General features: G+C 33.6%; 2 protein-coding genes across 4 annotated transcripts in view; one reads left to right on the top strand and one right to left on the bottom strand.

Moving 5' to 3' along the window:
* The window catches only part of CARF (calcium responsive transcription factor), an 85,898-nt gene extending 65,650 nt beyond the window's left edge, over positions 1-20,248 (bottom strand). Inside the window, 1 exon segment of the mRNA XM_079130596.1 lies at positions 19,372-20,248. The gene's annotated coding sequence lies outside the window, so the exon portion shown is untranslated.
* The window catches only part of WDR12 (WD repeat domain 12), a 29,190-nt gene extending 4,673 nt beyond the window's left edge, over positions 1-24,517 (top strand). For all 3 annotated transcript variants that reach the window (XM_079130684.1, XM_079130683.1, XM_079130682.1), the window contains 12 exons: positions 376-470; positions 3,549-3,643; positions 4,456-4,562; positions 5,800-5,915; positions 6,446-6,600; positions 7,916-7,961; positions 14,733-14,818; positions 20,275-20,415; positions 20,528-20,633; positions 20,747-20,879; positions 22,835-22,907; positions 24,212-24,517. In XM_079130684.1, coding sequence (XP_078986810.1) covers positions 376-470; positions 3,549-3,643; positions 4,456-4,562; positions 5,800-5,915; positions 6,446-6,600; positions 7,916-7,961; positions 14,733-14,818; positions 20,275-20,415; positions 20,528-20,633; positions 20,747-20,879; positions 22,835-22,907; positions 24,212-24,289 — 1,231 coding nt within the window. In that variant the 3' untranslated portion in view covers positions 24,290-24,517. The remainder of the gene's footprint in view (positions 1-375; positions 471-3,548; positions 3,644-4,455; positions 4,563-5,799; positions 5,916-6,445; positions 6,601-7,915; positions 7,962-14,732; positions 14,819-20,274; positions 20,416-20,527; positions 20,634-20,746; positions 20,880-22,834; positions 22,908-24,211) is intronic.
* The last annotated feature ends 895 nt before the right edge of the window (positions 24,518-25,412 follow it).

Below are 25,412 nucleotides of genomic sequence, written 5' to 3'. Positions count from 1 at the left end.
TTTCTTTGATTGAAATGACTTATCACTTCTTATTCTCTCATTTTACATCCATTATCACTTATAGCATTGTTCTTACGAAACTGTTTTTGATTACCAGACTTTAACCTCTCTTGAGAACAGACATATCTTAATTCATTTTGTTTACTCAGTGTAGTAGTTATCTAATAAATGTTTGTTGAATAAGAACACATTTGTTAAAATATCTGTAGACTTAATGGTATCTACACCATGTACAGCCAGAGGAATGAGAGGTTGTGCTCCATTTGTGTACAATGTGTCAAAATGCATTCTACTGTCATGTATAACCAATTAGAATAAAAATTGCTATAAAAATATCTGTAGACTTGATTTTCACATATCATTTCCTTTTTATAGATATGTGGTAGATGATGTTCCCTTCTCAATTCCTGCCACGTCTGAAATTGCTGACCTTAGTAACATCATCAATAAATTGCTGGAGGCCAAAAATGGTGGGTATATATGCTTTGAGAAGTTAGGGGGGCACAGTGCCAATAGCTACACTAAGATACATTACATTTTTATTTATTTGACTCAATACATGAATTTTGTAACAGTAATATAAATTGTAACATACAGATGTCCCTGCTGGATGATACTTTGAAAGAAAAGTACTCAGAAAAAAATTATTTTTTTAATCTGCTTTTTAAGTCAATATGGAGGTAGGGTGGTTTTAATTTAAGAATAAAGATTTTTGTATACTGGTTGTGATATAGAGGTAATCAAGGCACTATGACTGTGACATGGAGGGTGTTTTATATAGGCATAAAACAAGCATCTCAGTGCTTAGGTCCTACTTGCTAGTGAAGCTCAAAGCTGCACATCTCTTGAGCCTTAAAGCAAAACAAAGGTATCTGTATGTGAGTGTTTTATAACAAAATGCCAGTATTAATACTAGTATTTTATGTGTGTATGTTCAGAATTCATAAAAAGGTAATGGATATAACAAATTTATAAACATGCAAGAATATTAAACATTTTAAAGATAAGTACTAAGCATATATTTACTAATAAATTATTAAACTGCATAATGAGCATAAAAATATAGATGAAATAAGACAGCCCATGAGTTGATAATTGTTGAAGCTGGATGATAAGTCTGTGAAGGCTTATTATTCTCCATTTTTGTATATATTTGAAATTTTCTGTAATTTTTTTTTTTTTTTTTTTTTTTTTTTGGTGCTGGGACTCGAACCCACGGCCTTGTGCTTGCAAGGCAAGCACTTTACCGACCGAGCTATATCCCCAGTCCCTGTAATTTTTTTAAAGTAATGGAACAGTACATAAAATAGAAAACTAAGCATAAAAAAATGGAAAAATAATATGAAGCGTGATCTTTAAAAGCAAAATTTGTCAAAGTAGTTACCATGTAAAGGCAAGCATGATTTTATGTAGGTGTTTCCAATGCTGCAAAGCAGCTCTTCTATTGGAGGAATGCCCTAATTGGAAAAATGATAGGAAAGAGTTATAAATTAATGCCTGATATTTGCCCCTTCTTCATCTTCATGTAGTCCCACAACTTTTTTGAAATTTGAGATGATGTTTTTGAATAGCCTTTTTTAAAGTTGGGAATATGCAGGGCCTATAATATATTTATTGCTAGTAAGCTACAGTTCTGATTCATAGATCCTCACATAGCATTTTTGTTTGTTTGTTTACTTGATTGCAATATTGGGGATTAAACTCAGGAATGCTCTACCACTGAGCTACATCCCCAGCCCTTTTTATTTTTTGAGACAGGGTTTTGACAAGATGCTGGGGCTGGCCTCATACTTGTCATCCTTCTGCCTTGTCCTCCCAAGTCATGGGGGTTACAAGAGTATACCATCAGGGGCTGGGGTTATAGCTCAGTGGCGAAGTGCTTGCCTTGCATGTGTGAGGCACTGGCAATCCTCAGCACCACATAAAAATAAATAAGTACAATAAAATTATTAAAAAAAAAAAAAAAAAAAAGAGTGTGCCATCACACCTGGCCTTGCATAGCATTTGCAGTTGGTCCTGTTCTTTACTTTCATTATGAATGTATATCAATTCTGATTTATAAGTTTCTAAACTTACAGACTAAATATTCGTAATTTGCATAAATTGAATAACTGTCACTACTCTTGAGTTGAAGATGCAATAATGATTCAGATTTAATATTTTTTTTAAAATAGCAAGCCAAATAGTTGATGAAGGAATTCTTTTAGAAGGATTATAGCTAACAAGTATAGAAAGAATGATAGAATTAGATTACTAGTTCCTAACTCCAAGTGAAAAAATTGATATAAGTGTGATTACCATTGGCTGCTACAACCATTAAATAGCTTAATGGCTGACAGGGAACATTATGATGCATTAGATCCGACTGACATCATCTGAGTCCAAAGGTGGCTCCTAACATCTTAAAAAGAGACAGAACTAAATGTGACTTGCATCCTGTTATGATGCAGTGGGAGTACACAACACTGCCTACGAATAATCTTGCTAAAAAAATGAAACTGGAAATCTTACCAAACTTTAGGTCTGACTAGTTACCAGCTACATAGGTGATAGAGGAACACATTAAACAAAACCCTGAAGATGCAATTTACCAAGTCCAGAATGTAGGTAAAGACAGGTGGCTTACTTTCTTCATTGAATAAATGGCAAGGAGATAAAGGAGGGGCGCTGTTAAGAAACATATTAACAAAAAATAATGTATGAACTTTGGATGCTGATTTTAAAAAGTCTTCTCTAAAATGTGGACATTGGGTATTTGAAATTAGGAGGAATAATTGTTTAATTTGTTCACATTGTGACTTTTTGAAGTCTTTATATCTTAGAGATATATAATAAACTACTTACCAAAGAAATGATGTGATTTTGGAGGAGGTTTTGAATTATACCAGTGAAGGAGTAGAGGGAGGAGTATGATGACTGTGAGTTGGTAGATATCAAAATGGGTGGTGGAGATTCATTGTTATTTCTACTTTTGTATATGTTTAAAATTTCCACAGAATAGAAAGTTTTCTAAAAATCAAAACAGCTCAGTGGTAGAGAATGTGCTTAGTAAGCACAAGAACCTAAAGTCAATCTTTAGCATCAAACATAGTAACACCCGGGCGTGGTGCACACAAATGTATCCCAGCAGCTCAGGAGGCTGCAGTAGGAGGATCAAAAGTTTGAGGCCAGTCTCAACAACCTAGCGAGGCCTTAAGCAACTTAGTGAGATCCAGTCTCAAAATAAAGGACTGGGGATATGGCTTAGTGGTTGAGCACCCCAGGTTCAATCCCTAGTACCAATAATAATAATAAAATAACAACAAAAACAATAATAATTACACCGGCAATAGTAAGAAAAGACTTATACCAACAGAACAAAGTATTTCTGCTCTTAAAAATTAATATGGTATACTGAAATAATATTTGTCTGATATGCTATGAGAAATTCTGGAGAAAGGTCACCATGGGTTAATGTGTACTTTTTTGTTTAGGGGTTCTCATATACCTCTGCCAATAACACTGCAGACCCTAAGAATGCTAATAATTTTATTCTGTATTTTCTTTAGCGTTCCACAAACATGTGGAGTTTGATTTCCTTATCAAGGGCCAGTTTCTGCGAATGCCCTTGTTCAAACACATGGAACTGGAGAACATCTCATCAGTAAGTTCAGTTGCTACCTTCTGTATTTTGCTTAAAGTATTATCAGATTTTATAAACTCTTTGTAGAATCAGTCAGTCTGAATCTATCTTCAACACACAAGATTGATTATTGTTTTCTTCTGAGAAATTAGAACTTCAGTTTCTATATATTCAATTTTGAAAACCTCTTATAAGAACATTTTATTCAAGAAAATGCAGGTGAATTAACATGTTCTTCATATTTATGAAAGAAGAACTGGCAAGAAAGGGAGTAGCAAATACATGTATACTTATACAGCAATACAAAATAATTATATACATATAAAAACTATGACTGTTAGGTTACTGTGATTCCTCCCCTTCTCATTTTCAAACTTTCCTTTGTATTGTTTTTATAATTAAATATACAATTTATAATTGCTTTTACAATTTTTGTGGTGATTTGAAAAACTATGGTAAAATATATAAGTATATAATTTAGCAACATCAAGTTCATTCACAATATTCTACCATCACCACTGCCCATTTCTAGAACTGTTACAGTAGCCTAAAAAGGAACTCTACCAATTAAATGGTAAGCTTTTATCATTTTTTTTATTTTGAGGTTTTCTCATATTTTTCCACCAGATTTAGCATGAATTTTCCAAGGCTATTAATATTTCTTAATATTATTCCTAGTACACCGTTTGGTAAAGTTTTGACTTTTTCAGTGGTTCTAAATTTTCTGGGTTATAAAAGAAGATACATTAAGTTGGGGGGTCCTTTATCTTTATATTAATATTTTGAAACCAAACCACCAATTGATTTCTGGTTTCTGGTTTCTCTCTGACTAGGAAGAGGTTGTGGAACTAGAATATGTGGAGAAGTACACTGCACCTCAGCCAGAGCAATGCATGTTCCATGATGACTGGATCAGCTCAATTAAAGGAGCAGAGGAATGGTATTGATAGATGAATGTTCTCTCTTCTTATGCACTTTAAGTCTTTTCAAATCCACTATATGAATGTTTTTTCTAATTCCCTATTCTTTGTTGGAGTAATTTTTTTATATCAGTGGTCACACTAGACAGAAAGATCTTTGCATTCAGTGTATTCAAAAAGAAAATTAGTATTTATTGGCAGGTTTTTCTTTTCTCTTTGAAAATGTGACCTTTGTATTCTATACAAGTCAAATGTCTTAAAGCATTTAATTTATTTGATTTGCGTATGTTGCTTTTAAGACCAGGGATATAATTTATTTCTTAGAAGAAAAGTAATTTTTATAGCCACAGATCTCCTGGCCTACTACCACGAGGATGCAGATCTTGCAAATTTAGGGCTACAATCTGTAGACTAGAATCAAGTAAGAAAATATGGATGGCTCAAAGCAAATCCCTAGTGGACTGACCGGTAGAAAAATACCTCAAGAGTGAATCATAGGAGGAGCTTACTTTTTTTAAAGATGAGTCCCAATAAATAAAATAAAATAGAGGATCAAAGAAAAAAAAAAAAAAAGATGAGTCCCTGGAATTAGCACACAAAGCCATGTTTTTACGGCTTTTACTTTAAATGTTTTTTCTTGCTTTGTTATTTTTTTATGGTGTTGGGAATTGAATCCAGGGCCTCATACATGATAGGCAAATGTTCTCCCACTGAGTTACATCTCCAGCCCTGTTTTTCTTTTTAATGGTTTTCAGTGGTTAATTACAGAGCATTATTAGGCTTTATAAGCAATTTGCATAGTTTCCTTGGGATTTGTAGTATTTACAACAATAGTAAAAGTGAAATCTACGGTTCATCAGTTACCATATATATATAGATGAGATTATATATATATATATATATATATATATATAAAATCTATATATATACTATTTTTAGTTGTAGATGGACACAATACCTTTATTTTATTTAGTTTTTTTTTTTTTTTTAATGTGCTGGTGATTGAACCCAATGCCTCATGTGTGCTAGGCAAGCATTGTACCACTGAGCCACAACCCCAGCCCAGTCAGTTACTATTTTAGTAGATCAGAAAAACTCAAGTGTAACATCTGATATATTTTGAAATCTTCATATTAAAAGAACATTTAAAAGTATAATCTCCATGGTTTACTTTGTAGTTGCCATAGAAACATAATTTATTTTCAGGGCTTGAAAAAACCTCTTTATTTGCTTCACAGATCTTTTTCCTCTTCATAGGATCTTGACTGGTTCTTATGATAAGACTTCTAGAATCTGGTCCTTGGAAGGAAAGTCATTAATGACAATTGTGGGACATACAGACGTTGTAAAAGATGTGGCCTGGGTGAAAAAAGGTAGGAATTTTTGCTTAAACTAAGAAGAATACTAGATAGAAAAGGACATTTTAAACCATAAATTGATGGCAGTGAATCTTTTCTAAAATTATATTAGGTAATGTATATTTTCACGTTTATTGAGTGTGTTAATTGCAGATCTTATAATTTTGAAGATTCTTTCCTTTTACACCATGTTAGATTTCTTTTTTTTTAAAATTTATTTATTTATTTATTTTTTAATTTTTGCAGTACTAGGGATTAAACCCAGGTGCTTTACCTCTCAGCTATCTTCCCAGCCCCTTCAATTTTTTATTTTGAGACAGGGTCTCACTAAGTTGTTGAAACTGGCCTCAAATTTGCTATCTTCCTGCCTTAGTCTCCCAAGTCACTAGGATTACAGGTGTGCACCCTGTTAACTTTCTTTTAAAAGCCTCCTGTGCTTTTATTTTTTAAATCCACAAAAAAATTTGAATTTTTCAGTTTAAGAACATGATGTGTATAAATTTTGTGCTAATTGGCTTCTTGTTCTTGTGTTCTCTTTTCTTCAGATAGTTTGTCTTGCTTACTACTGAGTGCCTCTATGGATCAGACTATTCTCTTGTGGGAGTGGAATGTAGAGAGAAACAAAGTGAAAGCCTTACACTGCTGCAGAGGTCATGCTGGAAGTGTGGATTCTATAGATGTTGATAGCTCAGGAACTAAAGTAAGTAGCTAGTATGTTATTAGGACTTTGTTAAAGTAGAATTTAAGCATCTTATTAAACTTTTTTTCTCTACATAAATTCCTTGCGATTGTTACACTTTCCTAATAATCAGTGGCTAAAGAATATGATTTTAAACCCAAAGGAAATATGCATGCAATAAAAGATTTCTTCCCCAGTCTGGGTAGCTGTGGGTTAGAACCTTAAATAAACTGTGAAATACTAAAGAAATCAGGTAAACAAGTAATTTCTTTATCTAACATTTTTAAATCATAGTAATTGGCTTATTTTTAGTCACTACTCTAAATGCTGTCATCAGTTTAAAATTCCTAAAATGATAATCTGTCCTTTAGCATACATTAAGGTTAATGTTAAGAGAGTTTGTTTTACTATTAATGCTGATGTACTCTTTATTATGGCAAAATGGTAAATGTTATTTAAAAGGACACAAACCTGAAAGCAATACTTTATTGACTTATGAGGGTTTAAAAACCATTTTAAAATTTGAAAGTTTTCCTAAGCCACATTGAAGTATTCTGGATTTAAGAGTATTTCCATGTTTGCCAGTTAGAGTAACAGAGGAATTTGATATATTCAAAAGTAAAGATTGGATTTTTCCTTTGAGCCATACAGAAAGTTTACATGTTGTGGAGTTGAAATTTAAGTGAATTAATCAGACACTGACTTTTGACCAGAAGAGGCAGAAACTCATCTTGAACTAGTGTAGGCTTAAAAGAAGATGTATTGTACTATTACATCCAACAAAAGATGAACCACCATATTGTAGGGAGGGTGATGATGCATTTCGGCCTCAGGAATGGAGGCCTGAATGTGGCCAGCACACCCTCACCCTCTTGTCTTCTTAAGTCAACTTTATTCTTTATTTTCTCTTATGTCAGATTGCTTTCTCCACATGACAGTAAATATTTCTGAGGTCTTGTAATCCTAAATACTGTCTGTCTGTGGAGAAATAATAACTTCTATTCTTGGAACATAGGGGTTTTTAAAGGTTCTAAATAGGGAAGAACAATAACTGGTACAGTGTAGGTCAGTTGCTCACCTTGATCTAAGTAAACACTGCCAGAGCACAGGGCCATATAAGAATGGCAGCTTCCTTGATTGCTGTGTAGATTGAGAATACAGGTCCCAGGAGACTAGGAAACTGGGCAAATGATACCATGGTGGTAAAGGATTTCAAAGCTTCTGCACTACAGAGATTAGATAAGCAAAGTAAAGGTTTTAAAGTTAAATAGCAGAAAAAAACAGGGTAAATATGAGTTTTATCACATGCTTTTCCCCCTCATATCTATCTGTTCAGTTTTGCAGTGGCTCCTGGGATAAGATGCTAAAGATCTGGTCTGCAGGTAAATTAAATATTCCTATTACTTTGACTTATTAAAAATGTTTTAAGAATTCCAGTGGGAGGACTTTTTAAACCCATGTTTTGCATTAAACATAGACCAGAGCTTTTTAGGATATGTATAAAAGAGTGTATTATAGTGACACATGTCTTTTGTGTTTTAAGACCTTTTTTTTTTTAACCCTTATTTATTGGATGAGATTGAATTGCTCCAAGCATCAACAACGATGCAGGGGAACATAATCACCTTACTTCTCATAGTTCAGAAACCTGCAAATAAACAAAAATATCTTTTGAGTAATTTGACTGACTTTGAGTCATTTACAAAAGACTTCTGGGCTGGGGATGTAGCTCTGATAGAGTGTTGCTTACGATGTGCAAGACTTTGGGTTTAATCTCCAGAACTTCAAAAAAAGAAGAAAAAAAAAATAGTGATTTTGGACTCATTTTACTGTTACAGGAAATTAAACTGTTTTACTTTTTATCAAATTTTTTTCAATGAAATTTTACCACAGTTAATATTCTTACTTGGAAAACAAATAAAAAGAAACAATTGGAGGAGGAGGAAGGACTCTTAGAAGAAGATGCCTTCATAGTAATAAGAGATACTGGTGGGAAGGAAAAAGGAGAAAGCATATATACAAATATTTGGATTTTAAAACCTAGTAGTTAGAACTATTAATTGCACAGGTCAAAGTACCAGAATACATCTGTTACTTCTGAGGGAATTAATGTTTTACAGTACAATATCCTCCTTACAGGCCAGAAAGCAGGGTTGAAGGGAATCAAGAAAAACTTAACCAGTTTGAAATAATTATGCATAAGATAAGTAGGCGGTAATCCATTTTAGTTGATTTTATAAAAATGATTAAAGAAAACAAATTTGAGGAGAAAAGCAGTTTAGTTTAGAAATTTTTCCCATTGTAGTATTTTTTGATAGAGCAAGATAAATGAGATATATGTTAGGTGTTACTTTTAAGGGGTTTATAATCTCATTATGGAAAGCAAATTAATATTCATAAAAGTACCAACAATAAAATCTGTAGTTTTCAATCTGGGTGTGCTACCTAACCAAATGATATATAATAAAGATTTTTAAAAACCAAAAAATATGTGTCCAACAAAAAAAGCCCAGGACCAGATGGATTCTCAGCTGAATTCTCTCAAACTTTTAAAGAGGAACTAATGCCAGTACTCAACAAATTACTCCATGAAATATAAAGGGATGGACTTCCAGATTCATTTGATGAAGCCAGTGACTCATTCCAAAATCAGATGAGGAAACATGAAGGAAAGAAAACATATCCCTGATGAACTCAGATGCAAAAATTCCTTAATAAAATATGTTAAATCATGTTCAGCACCATATTAAGAAGACTGTACATCACGACCAAGTTGATTTTATTCCAGAGATGCAAGGATGGTTTAATACACACAATTCAATAACTCTAATTCATCACATAAACAGAATTAAGGACAAAAACCAGTTATCTCAGTAGATGCAGAAGCCTTTGACAAAATTCAGCACCCATTCATGATAAAACCATTGAAGAAACGAGGGATAGAAGAAACCTACCTAATCATCAGAAAGGCTCTGTGTGAAAAACTCAAAGTCAACCTCATAGTAAATGGAGGAAAAACTAAAAGTATTTCCTTTAAAATCTAGGACAAGAGTGTCCACTCTCACCACTCCTATTTACTATATTGCTAGGAATTCTAGACAGAGCAATTACCCAATAGAAGGAGATAAAAGGGATAAAAATAGGAAAGGAAGAAGTCAAATTATCACTCTGCATATATGATCCTATGCAGATACAAAACATTCCACCAAAAGACTTCCATAGTTAATAAATAAACTTGGCAAAGTAGCAGGTTAAAAAAAACAGCATACCAATATTAACAGCTTTCTTATATACCAACAACAAATGTCCTCAGAAAGAAATCAGGAAAACAATTCCATGAACGATAGCCTCAAAACAAAACAAAACAAAAACTAGGAATAAATCTAACCGAGGAGGTTAAAGACCTCTGCAATGACAAGTACAGAACACTGAAGAAAGAAATTGAAGAAAATCTCAGAAGATGGAAAGACCTCCCATGTTCGTGGATAAACAGAATTAATATTGTTAAAATGGCATACAATATACACATTCAGGGGGCTGGGGTTGTAGCTCAGTGGTAGAGCACTTGCTTAGCACGTGTGAGGCACTGGGTTCTCAGCACCACATAAAAATGAATAAATAAATAACAAAGGTATCATGTCCATTTACAGCTAAAATATTAAATATATATATATATATATACATGTTCAATGCAATCCCCATCAAAATACGATTGACATTCTTCACAGAACTAGAAAAAAACAGTCCAAAAATTCATTTGGAAGAATGGAAGACTCCGAAGAGCCAAAGCAATTTTAAACCAAAAAAGCAATGCTGGAGACATCATAATACCTGATTTCAAATTATACTACAGAGCTATAGTAACAAAAACTGCACGGTACTGTCAAAAACAGACTCATGGTACAGAATAGAAGACAGACAAACCCACACATCTACACATCTACAGTCATCTGATCCTTGACAAAGATGCCAAAAACATACACTGGAGAAAAGATAGCCTTTTTAACAAATGGAGCTGGGACAACTGGTCCCTATGTAGAAGAATGAAACTAGACCCTTATCTCTTGCCCTGCACAAAAATCAACTCAAAATGGATCAGAGAGCTCGGAATTAGACTGTCTATGTAATTCGTAGAAGAAAACGTAGGTTCAACACTCCAGCTTTTAGGCACTGGCAGTGCTTTTCTCAGTAGGACCCCTAAAACTCAGCAAATAATGCCAATAGTTAATAAATGGGACAGCATCAAATTAAAAAGTTTCTGCACAGCAAAGGAAACAATTAGGAATGTGAAGAAAGAACCTATAAAATGGGAGAAAATCTTTGCTAGCTATTCTTTTTAAAAATTTTTTTAGATGTTGATAGATATTTTTTTAAAATTAATTTATATGTCATGCTGAAAATCAAACCCAGTGCCTCACATGCGCTAGGCAAGTGCTCTACCACTGAGGCATGATTCCAGCCTTGTTAGCTACTCTTTTGACAGGATTAATATCTATAACATATGAAGAGCTCAAAAAACTTTGTACCCCCCCAAAGAACATCACGTAATAAATGGGCAAGTGATTAAACAGACACTTCTCAAAAAGAAATACATATGGCCAACAAATACATGAAAAAATGTTCAACATTATTAGCAATTAAGGAAATACAAATAAGTACTACAGTGAAATTTCACACCAGTTAGAATGACAGTCATCAAAAATACAAACAATAATAAATACTACAGAGGATGTGGAGAAAAAGAAATACTTTTGCACTGTTGGTGGGATTGTAAATTAGTATAACCACTATGGAAATAAGCATGGAGATTCCTCAAAAGACTAGGAATGGAACCACCATATGACCCAGGATAAATACTCCTTGGTATTATTCTGAAGAATTGTAATCATCTTACTACAGTGATACATGTATACCCATGTTTATAGCAGCACAATTCACAGTAGCCAAACTATGAAACCAGCTTAGGTGTCCAGCAGTTGAATGGATAAAGAAAAAATGGTGTGTATATATGTATATGGTGATATTGACCAAATTGTTGTATGTATGTACGAATATGTAACAACAAATACCAGCAATATGTGCAACTATAATGCACCAATAAAACAGTAGAAAAAATAATATCAAGCAATGATATTTGAATAATAAATGACTCAACCAAAGTAGAAAAAAATCCTGAAAAATAGCCTGGTATTTGCATCAAATTAGACATGAATACTAATGGAACAGAATAGAAGGCATAGAGACAAACCCACATACTTACAGCCATCTTATGATTGACAAAGATGCCTAAAATATATATTGAAGAAAAGACAGCCTTTTTATTATTATTTTTTGATTTATTGTACACAAATGGAGTACAACTTTCATTTCTCTGGTTGTACATGAAGTAGAGTCACACCATTTGTGTAATCATACATGTACATAGGGTAGTGATGTTTGTCTCATTCTATTGTCTTTCCTTCCCATCACCCCCAAAAGACAGCCTTTTTAACAAATGGTGCTGGGAAAACTGAATAGTTCTGTGTTGAAACATAAAACTATATCCCTATTCCTCACTCTGCACAAAAGTCAAATCAAAATGGATCAAAGACTCAGGAATTATTTAAGAAATCTCACAACTGCTAAATGAAAACAGGGTCAACACTCTGTCTTATAGGTGCTGGTACTGACTTCCTCAATAAGACCCCCAAAGTGTAAGAAATCAGGAATCAATAAGTGGGATGACATCAAATTAAGAAGTTTCTGCTTAGCTTAGCAAAGGAAATGATTAAGAGCATAAAGAGCCTACAGAATGGGAGAAAAATCTTTGGCAGCTATTCTTCTAACAGGGGATTAATATGCAGAATGTTAAAAAAAAAAAAAAAAAACAACAACAAGAAACAACACCAAAAAAAAAAAAAAATTTAAAAAAATAACCCAAAATATAAATGGGGGAAAGAACTCATCAGAGGGGCTGGGATTGTGTGTAGCTCAGTGGTAGAACGCTGGCCTAGCATGTGTGAGGCACTGGGTTCAATTCTCAGCACCGTATATAGATGGATAAAAGAAAAGTCTTATCAACATAAAAAAAAAAAAAGCTCATCAGAAACTTGTCAAAAGATAAAAACAAATGGCCAACAAATAAAAATTTATGTTCAACATCTCTAGCATTCAGGGAAATGCAAATCAAAACCACTAAAATTTAATCTTACTCTACACAGAATGGCAATGATCAAGAATACAAACAATAATAACTGCTGGCAAGGAAGGGGAAAATTTACACCTGTACTTTCTTGGTGGGGCTGCAGATTAGTAAATCACTCTGGAAAGCAGTATGGAGATTCCTCAAAAAAACTAGGATGCAACCATCATATGACCCAAATATTGCCACTCCTTGATATTTTTCTAACAAAACTAAAATCAGCTGGGTACAGTAGTGCATGCCTGTAATTCCAGCAACTCCGGAGGCTGAGGCAGGAGGATTGCAAGTTTGAGGCCAGCCTCAGCAATTTAGGGAGGTCCTAAGCAACTTGGCAAGACCCTGTCTCAAAATAAAAAGGGCTGAGGTTGTGGCTAAGTGCTCCTGGGTTCAATCTCTGGTACCAAAAAACAAAATAAAAACAAACAAAAACTAAAATCAGCTTACTATAGTGATAAAGCCACCTTGATATTTATACCAGCACAGTTCACAGTAGCTAAATTGTGGAATCAACCCAGATGTCCATCAAAGATGAATGGATTAAGAAATTGTGGTATATACATAGAATGGAGCTCTATTCAGCCATAAAGAAGAATGAAATAATGGCATTTGCTGGTAAATGGATGGAAATGGAGAACATCATACTATGTGAAATAAGCCAGACTCAGAAACTCAAAGGTCAAATGTTTTCTTTCATATATGGAAGCTAGAGTAAAATAAAGGAAAGAAGGAGAGAAGGATAGAATATGATAAAGATATAAGGAAGACCAGTAGTGAGGTAGAAGGAGTTTGAGAGGCAGAGTGGAAGGATGGCAAATGGAAGGCAATGCAGAATGACTTCCTTAGAAACTGGTTATGTGCATATATAAATATACCACAGGAGATTTCATGTGTAAGTAAAAAGAACCAATCAAAAATAAGCTGGGTTTGGTGGTACACGCTTGTAATCCCAGTGGCTCAGGAGGGTGAGGCAGGAGGATCACAAGTTCAAAGCCAGCCTCAGCAACTTAGTGAGACCCTAAGCAACTCAGTGAGACCCTGTCTCACACTAAAATATAAAAAGGACTAATGACATGGCTCAGTGGTTAAGCACCCTGAGTTCAATTCCCTGGTACCAAAATAAATAAATAAATATGTAGAGGAAGGGAGTGAGGATGGGAGGTAAAACAAGGTATTATGAAATCAGATTGCATGCATGAATGATTTTATCTGGATGAACCCAACTGTAATGTATAATACGCTAATAAAAATAAATAGATAACATATACTGAAACAACAACAGAAGTCTGGGGCTAGGAATGTATCACAGTAGTAGAGCACTTTCCTAGCACATGTGAGTCCCTGGGCTTGACCCCAGCACCACAAAAACAAAAAACTGAATCATTTTTCTTTGTTAAAAAAATGAAATATTCAAGGAGAATAAACATGACTGAAATGTATTTCCTTTTCCCCACATTTTTTTTAATTGGTGTATTATAGTTGAAATGTATCTATTTTAACATTGTTTACCTTAGTACCCCCTATGTAATGTAAATACAATCTAGTTGTAACTCCTAGAACTAATAGTAAGCACTTTTTCATAGCTATTGTAAAGTGATCTATTTTAATAATAGTGATCTTAAAGATATAGCAGAGGGCTGGGGATATAGCTCAGCTGGTAGAGTGCTTGCCTTGTGTGCACAAGGCCCTGGGTTCAATTCCCAGCACCACATTAAAAAAAAAAAAAAAAGGAAAAGATATAGCAGAATTTCATTTTTTAATATACTTTTTGCTTTCTTATTTTTGAATATTAGTAATCTAGGTATTGTTTTTTATGTATAATTTTCTGTTAACACAAAATGATAAAAAATCCTTTTCCTAATGAACTGAGATAATACAAAAACTAAACTCAGAGATGCAAGAAATTCTTTCAGACAGCTTGCAATTAATATTGACAAAGTTTTTCCAATATTAAATTTTACTCTCTCTGATGTAGTCCTTACAGATGAAGAAGATGAAATGGAGGAATCCACAAATAGACCAAGAAAGAAACAGAAAACAGAACAATTGGGACTAACAAGGGTAAGTATTAGAACTTGACAGTACTTTCTTGGATTTGTATTAATGAGTATGTGGAAATTTAATAGTCTTTCTTATTTGTATTTGTTTTTGTCTTACCTTCTTCAATTTACAGACCTTCTGAAAAAAAGAGATTACTTTCAGTAGGCGAAAAAATTATGCTTTCTTTTAGTAAATTTGTAAATTTTTCTTTGTAAACCTTGTACTAATGCTACATTTATCTGAATCTTGGAATTTTGTAGCATTGAGTTAGACTTACAGGTTGGTAGAGCTATTGTAATTGATCTCATCGTGCATTCTGAATTAGGATCTTTTGATTTTAAATCTTGCACTAGAGTTAAGTGAAGCAACTAATTACCTGACTTCAATATTATTTGTTTAATATATTATGGATATAATTCTTAATAGGGTTGCTAGTCATATTTCCTAATTCACTAGAAACCAGGAGTTTAATTTGGAAATTGCTTCTATCATTTAGTTTTTAGATCCCATTAAATTGAACTGAGAAAGTTCACCCAGATTTTGTTTCACTTAAAAGAAAATTTAAATGAAAAATAAAGATTGACTATATTCAGGGTCTATAACATGATGATTAGATATAATATATATACACACACACTGGGTAATAATTATCATGATCAAATTAACACATCCATCACCACTCTTGCTGTACATTAGATCTGTAGAACTTGTTCACCTCATAACTAAACATTTTTACCATTTGACCAACTTTTCCCAATTTCCCCTATACTTCAGCCCCTGACAGTCACAGGTCTACTCTTGCTTCCATGAGTTTGACTATTCATCCAGATTCTTAATTCATCTTATTTTATTATGAAGATATTTGTCACAGTGTGACCTAATCTGTTTTTATATGCTTAACGAGTAGGAAAATACTGAGCAAGGCTTAGGAAAACATTTTTCATTTATTTTCTAACAGTTTTAGTGAATGTGCAGTAATCAAGCACATATTTGCACATTAGTTCTGTAGTCACTAATAAGATACCTTAAAAAACCGTTGAGGGGCTGGGGTTGTACTCAGTGGTAGAGCACTTGACTAGCATGTATGAGGCACTGGTTCGACTCTCAGCACCACATGTAAATAAATGAATAAAATAAAAGTCTATCAACATCTAAAAAATATTTTTAAAAATTGTTGAAAATGAGAATCAAGTTGATCATAAATGATTCATCGAACTCACTTAAGATGCAATAAACAATGAACTCACTGGTTCCAATTGAAAGTAGTGATAAAGAACTTCTTAATACGTTTAAACGTACACTGCTGAATTGCAAAAGGAAAGATCTGGCAAGTACTCAGCTTCCTTACTCTTGTAGGACAAATTAAAGCTGGAAATGCCATACCAATTAAATAGTGTATTCAGTGGTAATTTCTATTGATGTATTTCTCTGATCAAACCTCTAAAGAATGTATCTGAGCAGAAAAAGATTTCTTATTTTTTTTTAAAGATTTCTTAAGTTATACAAATTCTTTATTGAAAAGGTAGGTTTTTTTCCTTTCTTTTTAAAGTTTGCAATTCATATAGTAAAGTGTATAGTTTAAATGTACACCTCAATTAATTTTTACAAAGATATATACCCAAGTAATCACTACTCAAATCAAAATATGGAGAATTACCAAGCACCTAGAAAATTCCCTCTAGTCTACTTCACAGTCAGTAGACCCCCAAAGGTAATCTTCTGACCTATACCATCTTAGTTTTACCTATTTTTAAATTTCATATACCACAATTTTTAAAATCTTCTTTTGATGGGCATTTAGTTAGTTTCCAGTTTTGGACTACCATGAATAAGTCTGCTGAGAAAGTTTTTAAGACTTGGCTTTAGGATTACATGTGTGGTCATTCTGCAGAAGTAGAATTGCTGGGTCACACAGGGTATGTACAGGTTTTGCTTTCTGAATGTTAGATACTGTCAAAAGTTGGGCTATATCAATTTTTCACTTCATTTAGCAGTAAATAAAAGTTCAAGTTACTCTACATCCCTGCTAGCACTTGATATGGTCAATGCCGTGACTATTTTACCATGTAACATATACATACATTAACTAACTTTTTAAAAGTAGCTAGGACTCCAGGTGCAACCCTCTACACTTGGCTACACATTAACTTACTTTTTGAAAAGTGTATTATTTTACCCATTTTTTGTGGTGTCTATTTGAACTTAATTTAAACCCCAACCCTTTGATATTTAATTGTGAAATGTCTATTCATATTTTGGCCCATTTAAAAGTATATTGCCTATCCTTTTCTTAATTTGCAAGAGTTCTTTATATATTCTAGATTCGTGTTCTTTGCTGAATGTATGTATTACATGAATTTTTAATCACTCAGTGCCTTTTATTTTTAGGGGAATGCATTTATGAAATTGCTTCCATTGTTCATTTGAGAGAAACAATAGTATATTCAATTTCTCATTTAGCTTTATATAGGGCTTAAATACATGCATTATTTATTGCTCAAAGTCATTCCAGAAAAGCTCGAAGTGCTAACTACAGTGAAAATGTTGCTGTAATTAGAAATTATAGAAAAGTTTGGATTTTAAAAAAAGGGAATACAACATATATTGAAGTCGCCTTCTCTCTGCATTCTGTTCCAGTACCTGACTTATATTAATATGAATGCTGCCAGTCATTTACCTGTCATTTGTTTCATATATTAACATAAAGTTTCTTCCTTTATAATTCTCAAAATAGCTTTTCCTCTTGTACTGTTCCACTTAAGTTTGTTTATAATAATAATGCCAATATTGACTTTTCTTCTTTAAAAAAATTACAGAGAGAAAAGAAAATGTGCTCTTTTTGGTTATACCTCTTGGCTTTTTTTCTCTATAGTGCTGACGATTGAACCCAGTGCTTCACACGTGCTAGGCAAGTGCTCTACCACTGAGCTACAACCCTAACCCAGCTCTTGGCTTTTGAGCAATGCATGTAACCAAGATACAGAAGGGTTTCTCATCCAGCAGAATTCATGTTGTCCCTTTGTAGTTCTCACCTCCATACCCTCACAACCATTGATCTGTTCTCTGTTCTTACAATTTTATTTTTCCAGAATGTCACATAAGTAGAATAACAGTGTAATACATCAACCCTTTTCCCCATTTAGTATATGAGACTCGCCCATATTGTTGAAGGTATCAGTGGGTTGTCCCTTTTAGATGTGGAGTAGGATTCTGTTGTATGGATATACCATAGTTGTTTTAATCATTCCCAAGTTGAAGGATAGTTGGGTTGTTTTCCAGGTAGGCAGTTATGAATAAAACATAATATGATATTTTTTATGTTCAGTTTTCTATGTGAACGTAAGTTTTCCTTTCTCTTGAGTTACCACCTAAAAATGGGAGTTTATTCATATAAGTTTACCTGTTGTTTCTTTCTACCTTGTCATTTTCTATTCTATAAGCTTCTGATTACCTCTCTTCTACCTTTTTGTTTGTTTGAAAAATCACATCAGAAGTTGTTCTATTCCTACTTCCTTATCAGGTTTCTTTACTTCATTCAGGAAAATTTTAGAGGCAGAAAAGCAATATTTGTATCATTGGTTCAGGAATTGACAAACACAGCCAAACAACCAATTTGGGCTTATTTTTTACATCATGAATACTTCATTTTATATTATAGACTATAAAAGTGGTTTTATAATTTTAAGGGATTATAAAAACAAATAAAAATAGGCAGTAGAAATTGCATGTGGCTGGCAAAGTCTAAAATATTTACTTGCTGGCACGTTACTTATAAAGTCTATTCCCTGATCTAGCGTAACCTTTCCAGTTTTAGATGAGGTTATATTTAAGAAATTTAACTGTGACAGTGACAAAAGTCGACTGACTGCCTCCTACTCCAGAATTCTTTTTCTCTCTCTTACATGTTCCTTATAGGCACTATACGTAGTTTGGGGGTTTTAATTTGGAAAAGACATTAGAGATTTTGGAATACTAATAAATGAGTTGTGGACAGACATTTTTTAAAGATTAAACAATAGGAATTCCGGGTATGGTGTGCATGCCTCTAATCCCAGGCTGAGGCAGTAGAATCGCAAGTTCAAGGCCAGCCTCAGCAATTTAGTAAGGTTCTAAGCAACTTAGCGAGACCCTGTCTCAAAATAAAAAATAAAAAGGGATGGGGATTTGGCTCAGTGGTTAAGCAGACCTGGGTTCAGTCCCTGCTACCAAACAAGCAAAACAAACAAACAAACAAACAAAATTAAAGATGCTGAGGAAATGGAGTGCCAAGAATGTTTTGAGATTAATTTATCTAGAGAAGTCATGTAGAAATTGGTAGCACCTCAACTCAAACCTAGATCTGTCTGGCCTGAAAACTTATTTCATTAACTGAAGCAGGTTCACTAATAACTGATCCCAACAGAGAATCCCCCTCACACACTGCATGGAGGACAGTAAAGATCATCACTATGCTAACTGCAGGGAATAAGAGTCTAAACGCTTCTATCCACTGCTGTTTTACTGATTGCATGAGTCCAGTGATACAGAACAGATTCACATGCAACAAGTTACATGAAATAGATTTTATCACTTACAGAGAAGCAGCAAGGGCCAACAGAAGCCTACAATCCACTGCAAGTCAATCTCCCAAGGCTCAAGAAAGCTGCCTGGGGTGAATGGAGTCTTGACTATATGCACCACTTTCACCACAGCTGAGGAATCCCAAAAAGCAGCAACACTTGGGGTTTATACCCACAGGTCATGAGACCTACTGGGCAATGCTTTGAAGGACATCCTGTTTCTGGGGGGGCTGGAACTGAGCCCAGGCTGTTCCGGTCAGTCCATCCCTATCTCAGGATGTTACATTCCCAGCATATTCTACAGTTATTCTGAGAACTACACGCGTAGAAGAGAGGAAAGAGACTGGGTCAGTCCAAGGCCATCTGGGGACTGGACTTTAATATGATGTTTATCCATTGGGAAAGTTAAATTAGTGTTAATATTACTACTGATTAAAATGAAAAGTAGAACAGATGAGGAAGAGTCAGAATATAGGGTTGGGGTTGTGGCTCAGTGGTAGAGCACTTGCCTAGCATGTATGAGGCACTGGGTTTGATTCTCAGCACACATATAAATAAATGAATAAAATAAAAGTCTGTCAACATCTAAAAAAATTTTTTAAAAAGAGTCAGAATATAGTAGAAAGACAAGAAACTTAGGAGTGATATTTGGATTTAAACTCAAGTCCACCACTTATAAACTGTATAATGTTGGGCAAGTTCTCTCAGCTTCAGTGTGTTCATGTATAAGATAAAAATAGATATATCCATTTTAGAGGATTGTTATAAGAAGAAATAGAGCAGGATATCAAAGCTAAAACTCCTGGCAAAAATACCTAGCATATACCATTGGAAGTTAATAACTACTATTATTGTTCTGATTACTCTGAAATGAAAATGCTTTTCCCTTTTTTGTGGGGGGGGGTTTTCCATTTCTAGACTCCCATGGTGACCCTCTCTGGCCATACAGAAGCAATTTCCTCAGTACTCTGGTCAGATGCTGAAGAAATCTGCAGTGCATCTTGGGACCACACAATTAGAATATGGGATGTTGAGTCTGGCAGTCTTAAGTCAACTTTGGTAAGAATTTCAGTACTTCCCTGATTAACTTTGATCTTCTAAGTGATAAACTTATAGAAATGATTACTTTTAACCTACCATAGTTAAATGTTCTTTTCTTTTTCCTTTTCAGACAGGAAATAAAGTGTTTAACTGTATTTCCTATTCTCCACTTTGTAAACGTTTAGCTTCTGGAAGCACAGATAGGCATATCAGACTGTGGGATCCCCGAACTAAAGGTGAGTTGTATAAACTACTGGGAGGTGTTTAAAAAAAAAAAAATTCTCCAAATATTTTTTAGGTTTTTTTCTGCCTACTTCTCTAGTATTTGTTATCTTTTTTCTTGGTTCAGATGGTTCCTTGGTGTTGCTGTCCTTGACCTCACATACAGGCTGGGTCACAGCAGTAAAGTGGTCTCCTACTCATGAACAGCAACTGATTTCAGGCTCTTTAGATAACATTGTCAAGCTGTGGGATACAAGAAGGTAAATCCTCTTTATGCTCTATAAAACAAAGATATCAATTACTGTTATAAAATAAAAAACACTGAGTGAATACTGAAATGATTATCCAAAGTTGGAAGGGTTACAAAAATGTTCTTGGTTATACTACCTAATATTCAAAAATACTGATATTTCAAAAAAGCAGAATCAAAGGAATTTTATTCATGTTAGTATGTTGTTTTTTACATTCTGAAAAAAACTAATGCCATGTTACTTTATCTTTTATCAAATAAGCAAACAAAAATCAGAGTTTATAAAATCTATCTGACTTTGTTATAAAACAGGAAAAAATAGTTCAGAAGATGATCTTTAACCTTAATATAAATTATGTTAATAGAAAATTAAATTAAAATATAAAGATAATTATATATTAAAGATATATTTCTTTACTTATAGGCTAGTGTTGTTATAATAATGTATATTCAGTGCCCCCCCAAAATGCATACAGGACTCATTTACATATATTTACAAGTAGAAAAGATGCATTAACTAAATACCTGTTCGTGTGTTGTTGTTGACCTTAAATCTGCTTTGTAATATACTGTAATATGATCTTATGGTACATGACATATTAATATTCAGAAGATATTATATTCATTTTAATTGACATTTTATATAACAGCATAAATTCTTTTCTTTTTTAAAAATTTTTTTTTGTAGTTGTAGATGACAGAATGGCTTTATTTTGTTTATTTTTACGTGGTGCTAAGGATCAAACCCAGTGTCTCACACATGCTAAACAAGGCTCTGCCACTGGGCTACAGCCCCAACCCCAGTAACATAATTTCTGGTAATAGTAGTAAGTACTACGAAGAAAGTGAAGCTGAGTAAAGGAACACTTCGTGGGGGAAGGCCCCTATGTGATACTGCAGTAGTGAACATATAGTGGGAAGGTATGAACCATGCACACATCACAGCAGAGGGAACAACAGATAAGGTGGAAGAATCTTGGCATGTTGGCAAAATAGCAAGAAGGCCAGTGTTGATGGAATAGAGTGAGCAAAGAGGAGAGTGGCAGGACATGAAGCAGCTAATGGTTACATCAAACAGGACCTAGTAAAACATGGTAATGAGTTTGGGTTTTATTCTAAATGTGATTGGAAGGCTTTGGAGGGTTTTGAGCACGGGAGCAAGAATGAAAACAGAGAAGCTATTGTAATTCAAAACACAGGTAATTGTGACTTGGACTGTGGCGGCAACATTACAGATAAATAACTGGGTACTAGGTATATGTTGTATTATCTTACAGATTCAATATGGAGACTGGAATCAGGATTCTGCCTAGGTGATTGATGGTGCCACTTCACCATGGTGGGAAAGGATAGAAAACTGATTTGTGAGGGAAAATCAGAAGTTTTGATTTGTTGTTTTAAATTTCTTGTGCCCATCCAGCTGTCAGGCAATTGGATAAACATATGTAGTTCCAGGGAAAAGTTTGGGCTAAAAATATAAATATAGTTATTGGGGTAGAAAAGATTAGATAAAGGGTATATACAAAGCCATGATTTGGGGATAAAAGAAAAGAAGTGCAAAAATGGCCTAATTATGAGTAAATCTTTAAAACTAAATAAGATTTTCCTGAATGTATTTGTTGTAATAAATCTGTAGTCTGCTGATGATATAGGAAAAATAGTAGAAATGGTTGAGTCAAGACTCAGAATTTGGGGCTGGGCTTGTGGCTCAGTGGTAGCGCGCTTGACTAGCATGTGTGAGGCAATGGGTTCCATCCTCAGCACTACATAAAATAAATAAAGGTCCATCAACAACTAAAAAAAAAATATTTAAAAAAAAAGACTCAGAATTTTAAGATTAAATGGTTTTTAGGGCAAAGATGGTAAATCCTATAAAATTTTCAGAAAAGTGTAAATGATTATTCATAAATGTTTGTTTTGATCTTGTGAATATTTATATAACATGTTAATATTTTCATCTTTTAGTTGTAAGGCTCCTCTCTATGATCTGGCTGCTCATGAAGATAAGGTTCTAAGTGTAGACTGGACAGACACAGGGGTAAGAATTTATTAGTTACTTGGTGAAGAGGAAAATATATTAATAGAATAAACATGGTATTTGTGTTTATAAAAGTTATTAGTTTCAATGTGTATCATTTTTATAATCTCTGCTCTATAATAAAAATCTCACATCTCAAGAATCTAATTTGTCTTCTGATAATAGTATAGTAAAATTTGAAATTTTGAAGCAATTATTTTTCTCTCATGAGTATCTTTTATATTTTTTTGGTTGTAGATAGACACAGTACCTTCATTTTATTTATTTATTTTTATGTGGTGCTGACGATGGAACCCAGTGCCTCACACAGGCTAGCCAAGTGCTCTACCACTGAGCTATCTTAATGAAAGATTTTAAATCTGTAAATTCACTACTTTAGACTGATTGGATCACAGTATTTCCCAGTCACAAAAATCATATGTAATAAATATGAACTATAAAATGTTTGAAGAATTACCATTTTTTTTTTGTATGTATATACATAAACTCTTATTGCCTAAGAATTCTTTCTAAATACAGGTCCTAGGGCAACTTGAATAATTTGCAATATTCATTTGCAAACAATAAATGCACTGTCCTTTAAAAACTTTTGGTTTTCTTAAGAAAGGAAAGCTATATCAGTCTTAAAACTGTTTTATTATATATCTTAGAAAAAACTTCATAGAAAGTACAATATGCCTCAACAAATTCAAATTATCACTTTTGATGTTTTAATGTCTTGTAATTGTGGTTGAGTATCACTTATCTGAAATTCCTGGGATCAAAAGCATTTCAGAGTTCAGATTTTTTTCAGATTTTGGGATATTAACACACAACTGAGGTATCCTGGAGATGGGACACAGTCTAAACACAGAATTCCTTTTTATTTCATGTATACATTAATCATACATGTTGCCTGAAGATAATTTTATATAATGTTTTTTGGTATATCTGCTTTGTCCTGACCCATCACATGAGATCAGGTGTAGAATTTTCCACCTGTGGCATCATTTTGATGCTCAAAACAAGAATTTTAGAGTATTTTGAAGTGTAGATTTTTGCTTTAGTACTGGGGACTGAACCCAGGGCCTCCTATATACACTCTTCTCTGAAGTACCTCCCCAGCCCTATTTTGGATTAGGGGTGCTCAACCCAAACTGTAGTGAAATATTCTGTAATTGGTCTCCATAAGTGCTAATGTTCAATGTAAGTTAACTGCTCATCTGTAATTCCTTTTGTAATCAAATTATTAGTATTTAAGCTTAGCTATTAATGAAATAATTGTGTTTACTTATGTATCTCTCTGTCTCTCTCTCTCTATACAGCTACTTCTAAGTGGAGGTGCAGACAATAAATTGTATTCCTACAGATATTCCCCTACCTCTTCCCACGTGGGGGCATGAAAGTGAATGATGACTTGATATAGAGACTTTCTATAAATGAAGTCGGTAGAGAACCATCAGATTATGTTGATGAAGATGCAGTCTTTTAAATTAAGGTTTACACAAGATTTCTACCCTTCATAAAAGCTAACAGATTACTTTGTTTTCATTTTGTGTGTATAAAATAAAATGTGACTTGTATTCTCTACCCTACAGACTATAGAAATTAAACTGAGATTTTTAAACTTCTTTTTAAAGGCATTGATTTGAATTAATATTTGCTTTTAAAATACTATAAAAGAATATATTAGAAGTAGAGTACTTTTATTTCTGTTGGTGAAGCTTGGGTTCTTTAGATTTTTTTTTTTAAAAAGCATCTAGAAAGACTAATAGAAAATGTTACAGGAAGAGAAATGGAAATTCAATTTCCTTTTGGTAAAACAAGTAGTGTCTATAAGAAAATAAGACTATGTATTTGGAACATTAAAAAATGTAGATGTTGCCAATTTATTAAGAATTCATTGAGTTATTTTAGATGAAGTACTTCATATTAAAGATATGTCAGATCCTTTAGAAATTGCATACAGATTTCAGGGTAACCAGGAATCTCTTCTTTCCCTAACCTATCTTCAGGTAAAAATAAGAATATGTTCTCCAGACAAAGTCTTTTGGTTGGTATTACATAAACATTCTGCAAACTTTATAACATTAGCATTTATCTTTATGCATATGTTATATATCAGATACAAATGTCTTTTTAAAATATGACTTCAGTCTTTAATGGATTGGCATTCCTCGAACAGAGACCTCAAACTTACAACCTTTTAGTGTATGGAAAATCAGTTTGGTCTCATTATCAGACTGTAATTCAGTGTATTTCAAATGAAACCTGGGAAACAACAGGTGTATTTGGCTGCAGTTGAGAGCCAAATTAATAGTGGATTGAACTAGTTAGGTGTTTGATTTTCTTCTATGTTGAAGTCCAGAGGAAGTGCAGGGCTTTTTTTTTTTTTTTTTTTTTTTTGGTAGTGCTGGGGATTTGAACCAGGGCCTTGTGCTTTTGAGGCAAGCACTCTGCCAGGTGAGCTATATCTGCAGCCCGTGCAGGGCTTTTAATAGTGGTTTTGTTCCGCCTTCCTTAGGG

This window comes from Sciurus vulgaris (assembly GCF_902686455.1).
Source record: "Sciurus vulgaris genome assembly, chromosome: 3".
NCBI classification, from domain to species: Eukaryota; Metazoa; Chordata; class Mammalia; order Rodentia; family Sciuridae; genus Sciurus; species Sciurus vulgaris.
The sequence above is the reverse complement of the archived record's forward strand: the minus strand, read 5'-3'. Positions and strand labels throughout refer to the sequence as shown.